Source organism: Tachysurus vachellii, chromosome 2 (assembly GCF_030014155.1).
Source record: "Tachysurus vachellii isolate PV-2020 chromosome 2, HZAU_Pvac_v1, whole genome shotgun sequence".
Taxonomy (NCBI): domain Eukaryota; kingdom Metazoa; phylum Chordata; class Actinopteri; order Siluriformes; family Bagridae; genus Tachysurus; species Tachysurus vachellii.
In genome coordinates this window covers 3,073,130-3,080,898 of record NC_083461.1, presented here as the reverse complement: position 1 = coordinate 3,080,898, position 7,769 = coordinate 3,073,130, and the positions used below count along the sequence as shown (strand labels likewise).

Sequence of the window (7,769 nt, the reverse complement as noted above, 5' to 3'; positions counted from 1 at the left end):
TTTGGAGTTAATGTTCATACAGAAGGGTTACGGTGGTGTGTTTACTAAAAAGGTCTCGTTATATATAAGGTTTGTTTGTCAGATTTTTTGTTTTTTTTGTAAATAAAACACCAGTTATTACAATTTTCACACCAAACCGTTAGACTTAGGCGTTATGACCGTTTGAATGACCGTTATGACCGTTAGAATTTCTTTTAAACGAACTTCAAAGAGGACGCACGTGACAGCCGGTGCCTATATATACGGCTCCTCTAACGGATCCTCTGCTCAATGTTCACCTCTGACTGACATCATGACTAAATCTCGTCTCTGGTATCTGTAGATTATTTAAATTTCATCATTCATTATTCATTATTAGATCGTTTCGCTTCCAGCTAATGATGTCATCACAGATCTGTTTGGTCTTCATGGCCTTCATGGGCTCCAGCGTATCAGAGAAACTGTTCCACAGTCGAGATCATTCGGATGTAGAGATGTTCTCCTCTCACCTGGCTGAGCTCGTCACTGATATGGACACTGCTCAGGTTAGGAAGAGAAACACACTGTTCTACTGCAACAACCTCAGCTACATGGTTATAGTAAGCCTTTGGTTAATTCTTTCAAAAAATGTACATATTTTTAATTCATACAATATTTGTTAGTACATTTGCCTCGCATCTCTGGGTCTCGCAAACCCTGTGTTTAAGGAGTTTTTGCATGTTCTCCCTGAGATCTGTGGATTTCCTCCAGGTACTCCAGCCTCCTCCTCCAGTCCATGCCTTGTAGGTTGATTGCCATCTCTAAATTGTCTGTAGTGTATGTAGTAGTGTGAGAGTGTGTGAGCGATTGTGCCCTGCAATGTGCTGGTACCCCCTTCAAACTGCTCCATATCTTGTGCCCTGAGTAACTTGGGATAGACTCCACGTACCCCACAACCCTGTGCCAGGCGTGTGAGTCCATCCTGCCAACGGTCTCCTCTGAGACATTGAGCCTGTCCTTCTTCTGACCAGCCAGAGGTTGCCTTTGTCCAATCTGGACCTCCTTGTCTCTAACCTGGAGCTGTTTCTGTGCAGCCTGGAGCCTCCTGTGTCCAGTCTGGAAGATCTATATTATTTGGTGATAACCCATTATTGGTTTGTTGGCCTGAAGCTGCCTACTATAGTTTTTTTAGCATTTTGGATTGCTTTTATGCAAATGTATTATGTGTTCTGAAGACTACTGAGTTTGGTTTCTGACAGAATGAGTTTTCTGTTCTTTCATTCCATCTTTAGCACTTCCTCTTCAAGTATGGGTTTATGAAACCAGTGAATTGGGAACACACACAAAGCCCCGGAGTCGATACTTTAACTGATTCTGACATCTTCTTAGAGGACACAGTTCAGGACCAGACTTCCTTTACTCACTCGGAGGACACCCAACATCTCCCAGAGTCACCTGACTTTATCGGAGCTCTGCTGGAGTTCCAGCAAGTGTCTGGTTTACCCGTTACAGGTGTGTTCGATGACGCCACGAAGGTGGCCATGAACAAACCACGATGTGGCGTCTCTGACAAGGAAGAGGACCAGATTGAAACCACGGAGACCAGCACTACTGCAGAGGACCTAAACGAATCCTCTGAGCCTTTTAACATCACAGCGACACCACAGAGTAACAACACAGACATCGACGTAGCTCAGAACAACACCTCTGACGAAGCAGAGACAGAAAAACAGCACCACCTACAGACACCGATACGTAAGAGCAGTAGGATTAAAAGAAGCACCAATGCGTTGTGGGGTCATGCTGCGTTCTCTAAGAACATCCTGACATGGAGACTGATTGGTGAAGGCTACAGCAGCCAGCTCTCGGTGGAAGAGCAGCGCCACATCTTCAGGCTGGCTTTTAGGATGTGGAGCGAAATCTCACCTCTGCAGTTCATAGAGGATCTGCATTCACCACCGGACGAGATCGACATCAGGCTGGGCTTCGGCACAGGTGATGCTCTTCTTCATTGTGGTCTGATATATTAAACACTAATAAAAACAGAGCATCTAACAGATCGAAAAGATCCACACATCATCTCCGTATTTAAACGAGCATACCGATTAAAACACATTGTTCACATTCATTACACAATACACAAAAAGTGTCATGTGGAAAAATCATTTTAACAGAATTTAAATGGGTCACTTTGACCCGAACTGAAGACGAGGGGCAAATTAACATCCTAATGAGGCTATTAATGAAGCAGCAGGGACTATTAGCATGGCCTCATTTGCATAATTCAAGCTGGTGTCCTGCAGCTTTAATTAATTATTAGCAACATTTGCATGGTTGGGTGAAATATTCCTTAACACAACAGGAGAAGCAGAAATATGAGCATGTAAATCTTGTATATCTTGTAGTGTAATGTTCTTTAATATGTGTAAATAGTTAATCGTTTTAAGTCACGTATATAATTGTAGCATTACGTCAAACTAGGTTTGATTAGATCTGAAATGCTAATAACTAAAATGCTAAAGTGCTATAGCTATTATTTAATTAATGAAGTGACAGATTTGTTACAAAAACAATCTGAGCTCATGTTAGTAAGTGCAGCGTTAATCCTTTGTATACCGTATATACCGTGTTGAGCTCTTTATATTCAGTGTGTTTTAAATGTGTCTACAGGGTTTGGGGTTTTGTTTCAACCGCGATTTAATTTCACTAACGATCTTCCTTTTGTTCAGGGAAAGAGCTCATTACTGAAATATGATTAAACAGGAAAGCGCTGAATACCTGCATTGTTATCTCTGAATAGCGCGACTGTAGATTCGTGTCAGAGTTTTATCCTCCTGTACTATAGTAGCTGTCGAGTCTGCCGTGCTGGAATCACAGCTCACTTCATACACTTATAATCATCTCATCAGATAGTCAGAGGAGGAGGATGTACGGTAGATCACAGCATTGTTCTCTCCCACTAAGGTCGCCACTTTGGATGCGCTCAGAGTTTTGATGGTGCTGGAAGGGAGTTTGCTCATGCCTGGTTTCTGGGTGACATCCATTTTGATGATGATGAACATTTCACCGCTCCCAACGCTGGAAACGGGATCAGCTTGCTTAAGGTAAGACTCGAAATCTGAATGGAGTCCCAGTAAAGGAGGTGTGGCATGTGGTTCTGTTCGACTCCACTGAAGAAGACGTGGTTTGTGTGTTCTTAATTAATTCCCAGCAAAGTAGGTGTGGTTTATATTCCTTATTGCCTCAGTGAAGTAGGCGTGGCCTATGTTCTATTCATCCCCAGTGAAGGAGGTGCGGCCAAAACATGTTAAACCCTGTGAAGGAGGTGTGGCCAATGTTTCATTCAGTCCTTGTGAAGGAGGCGTGGCCTATGTTCCATTCGGCCCCACTGAAGGACGTGTGGCCGAAACATCTTAATCCCTGTGATGGAAGTGTGGCCTATGTTTCATTCAGTCCCTGTGAAGGAGGTGTGGCCTATGTTCTGTTTAGCCCAGTAAAGGAGGCGTGGCCTATGTTCAATTCAGCCCTAGTGAAAGAGGCGTGGCCTATGTTTACTTCAGCCCCAGTAAAGGAGGTGTGGCCTATGTTCCATTTAGCCCCAGTAAAGGAGGTGTGGCCTATGTTATCGGTCAGTTAACCCCTGTGATGGAGGTGTGGCCTATGTCACATTTAGCCCCAAGGAAGAACGCATGGCCGATGTTCCATTCAGCCCCATTTGGGATGTGTGGTCTATGTGCTACTCAGCTCACTGTACAAGACATGGCTTATGTTTCATTAACTCACAGTTCAGGAGGTGTGGAATATGTCCCATTTACCCTCTATTAAATGATTGTGGCCTACTCCCACAAAATGTCCAGTAACGTAGGAGGCGTGGCCTATGTGCCATTAAGTCCCTAAGTCCATGTATGCTATGTTAAAGGAAGGCTGGGTGTTTTTAAAAATAGAACTTTAAATGAATATAAATGAATACTTACTGAACACACACTGCACCCCAGCAAAATTCTGGAACTTTATGACGTTACTTTGTTTAATAGTTTCTACCATGAGTTTACACACACAGTGGGGGGTCATAACCTGAGCACGGACAGAAATGAGAAACAGATGTGAACAAATAGAGAAAAAACATCCTTCACTAATGGCATAAAAATCTCTAATATTTGTAGAGCTTATATTGAATTTTTGGCTGATGTTTTGCAGGTAGCTGTGCATGAGATCGGCCACGTGCTGGGTCTTCCTCACATTTACCGCTCAGGATCCATCATGCAGCCCAGCTATCGACCACAGGATGACGGCTTTGAGCTCGACTGGCTCGACAGGAAGGCCATTCAGAACCTCTACGGTAAGTACAAATGACTGTGTACTGGAGTGTGACCTGAAGAGTGTGTGTGTGTGTGTGTGTGTGTGTGTGTGCAAACAACAGAGCACAGCCCTATCCAGTTCATCAGGATTTACATGTGTTTAAAGGTGCCCTGCCACACGTATTTCATTACTTTTGTGGTAATGTCAGAAGTTTACCATGGACTCTGTAACATTTTTTTCAAGCCATTCTAGTGTGGTATAGAAAGCCTGCATGAAGACTCAGCTCGATTTGCGCCAGAAAGCCTGCAGGAAGACTCAGCTCGATTTGCGCTCATGAATATTCAAATGAGCTATGCTGCTCGGCTCCGATTGGCTAACCGCTAGGATATGAGAGCATGACTATTCATTCACCCACACAATAAGTATCCTAGGCTAGAGGAAATTTGTTTACAATCACCTGGAATTGCGGCAGAACGGCTTCTTCACAAGCCCGTTGACGTTCAGACATCCTTGCTGTATAGGAAACTCACTGAGCTACACGAATTCTGGGGGCGCGGTCTCAAGTGGGAGAGCTCATGAATAGTAATGAGCTCGATCATTACTACGTCACACTGAGCAGCTTTTCCAACTGACCTGATTTCTCCCCTTATTTCTTTTAAGTGGCTAGAACTGACCGGGGAGGTAACAGTGCGTTTTCACATTCACGACACAACACAAACACATATGGACCTAACACATATCAAAAAATACAAGTAAAAACGGTTTTGTGTGGAAAGGCACCTTTAACAGAAGCCCAGTGCTGTATTTTTATTAATCCTGTGAGACGTTAACGGTTGTGTGGCGCTTTGACCGATTACAAGCAGATGTCATTATTGCTAACGCAGTAAAAAATGGTGTTTAAATGAAAAAAAAAGAGCAGGACTTTCTTCACTTACCATTTTGCAGGGACATCTAACGTCACGGGGTTGTGAATTGGTGCAAAGGTGCAACACAAAGTCCTAGAATACAATGCGGTGCCACTGTATACGATGACGCTCAACTGGTTAGCGAAGTTCAAGACGACCAGTTCAGGTGTATTAGCATGACCGATGTAGCTTTGGAAGCTGATCTGCGTTTTTGATCTGTATTAATAACTGATATGACATTAAAAACCCAAAGCTAACTTATGTTTGCTAGCTAGTTTGTTTGAAAAATGAATTTTCATTATGCCATTACTAAATAAATAAATAAATAAATAAAGCTCTAATGATTCATAATTAATATATCTATCTATCTATCTATCTATCTATCTATCTATCTATCTATCTATCTATCTATCTATCTATCTATCTATCTATCTAGGCATTAATTATAAATCAACTGTAAAGTGGCTGACAGATTGCGATTATAAGTCTCTCCAGATGACAATTCATTAAGGATAATGATCACTTTGCTTCAGAAAAGGCAAGCGTGAAACATCACGTTCTGCCCAAGCGACTCCCAGCAGAGCAGCTGCTGTCACATCCATCAGCGCTATAATGGGACGTGTACCGCGAGGTTCATTAGCGCCGACTGGCCCTCATGTCGCCGATCGTTTCGGCTCCTGAAAGTAAAACTCAGCTTTAAAAAGTGCTCTAATGGCTTGTAAATAAAGTCTGTCATTTCCTGTCAAGAATCAGACATCAGTACAGGTTCCACTCAGTGCTGCGTAGGACTGGTGTTACTCTGTGAATGAAAACTTACCTCTTTGGAAATGTTTCTGTGATGATGTCCAACGCATCTCTTGATGTTAGATATGTAGATTTACATGATCGATTGACTGCAGGCAAATTCATACAGACTGAGGAACGTTTCATCTACCATCAGCACGGCCCATAATCTGCTCATCAAAGTTCTACCGGTTTTGGATCAAAGCATTTGCCAAATGTTTGAATATAAATATACGAAATATAAACCCAGCAAGCGATATTTAAGCTTCAGCCTGAGTTCTGAGTCTGTGCTCAGTCTTTCTGCTTCCTTCTGTTCCTCCACTCACAGGAGGCTGCGGCGGTCGCTTCAGCACTGTGTTCGATTGGATCAGAAAGGAGAGAACGGCGTATGGTGAAGTGGTCGTGCGCTTTAACACCTACTTCATGCGTAACGGTTTGTACTGGCTCTATGAGAACCGCAGCAACAGAACACGTTACGGAGATCCCGTCTCCGTGCAGGTCGGTTGGCACGGACTCCCGTCTTCCGGCGTGGACGCCTACGTGCACGTGTGGAGCCGCGACACGGACGCTGCGTATTTCTTCAAAGGTAACTCAAAAACCCAATGTGAGAGTATAATTATGGGTTAAAGTAAGATTGATTTTGTTTTACTGTATATGATTGCACTGGAAGGGGCACGGTGGCTTAGTGGTTAACACGTTCGCCTCACACCTCCAGGGTTGGGGGTTCGATTCCTGCCTCCACCTTGTGTGTGTGGAGTTTGCATGTTCTCCCCGTGCCTCGGGGGTTTCCTCCGGGTACTCCGGTTTCCTCCCCCCGGTCCAAAGACATGCATGGTAGGTTGATTGGCATCTCTGGAAAATCGTCCGTAGTGTGTGATTGCGTGAGTGAATGAGTGTGTGTGTGTGTGCCCTGCGATGGATTGGCACTCCATCCAGGGTGTATCCTGCCTTGATGCCCGATGACGCCTGAGGTAGGCACAGGCTCCTCGTGACCCGAGATAGTTGGGATAAGCGGTAGAAAATGAGTGAGAGAGAGTGATCGCGCTGGATGGATATGTTTTGCTGCAGGATCTCAGTACTGGAGATACGACAGCCAGAACGATCAGGTCTTCTCTGAAGACGCAGATGGCCAACGTTACCCTCGTCTTATCTCCGAGGGCTTCCCAGGCGTACCGAGCCCCGTCGACACGGCCTACTACGACAGGAGAGATGCTCACATTTACTTCTTCAGAGGTTCCTTGGTAAGACCGTTCAAATGTTTAAATGTTCACACAAACTTCAGTCATATTTAAATCATAAATCTCCCTCCAGGTTTATAGGTTCAGCGTCCAAGCTAACAAGCTAGCAGCTACTCAGAAAATGACCGAGCTGTTTCCTGCCCTGACCCCAGGTGACCATCCCACAAGTAACCTGGATGCCGCGTATTTCTCCTACTCACACAACACCCTCTTCCTGATAAAGGGCGCCTCCTACTGGAGGGTGGTGGGAAAAAGGGCACGCAAGATGAAGCGCTCACTGCCCTACAACAGCCTGCTGCCAGCTCGAGAGGTGCAGAAGCAGTGGTTCGACATCTGTGATGTCCACACCAGCGCCCTGAAAACCGAACGCCGATGACGGACAACAAGCACAACCGGCACAACGGCTCATAATGACGACGTGATGAATACTGAATCATTTTAGAAACAGCTTATTTTCACATTGATCTGGAAAAATCTAAAACTATTAGGAGATCTGATTTTAATCTTGTTCACACCTGGTGTTCACATCTGTCTAAACATCTACACATCGAGACACGAACCTCTTCACACAGGAGACCCGTTAATG

At 44.4% G+C, this 7,769-nt stretch overlaps 1 protein-coding gene across 1 annotated transcript; it reads left to right on the top strand.

Moving 5' to 3' along the window:
- Window positions 1-326: 326 nt before the first annotated feature.
- Window positions 327-7,559, top strand: mmp21 (matrix metallopeptidase 21). The gene is made up of 7 exons (XM_060893812.1): window positions 327-524; window positions 1,251-1,953; window positions 2,923-3,062; window positions 4,156-4,297; window positions 6,274-6,531; window positions 7,014-7,186; window positions 7,257-7,559. The coding sequence occupies exons 1-7, from the start codon at window positions 378-380 to the stop codon at window positions 7,557-7,559; spliced, it is 1,866 nt and encodes a 621-aa protein (XP_060749795.1). The 5' UTR covers window positions 327-377.
- Window positions 7,560-7,769: the final 210 nt, after the last annotated feature.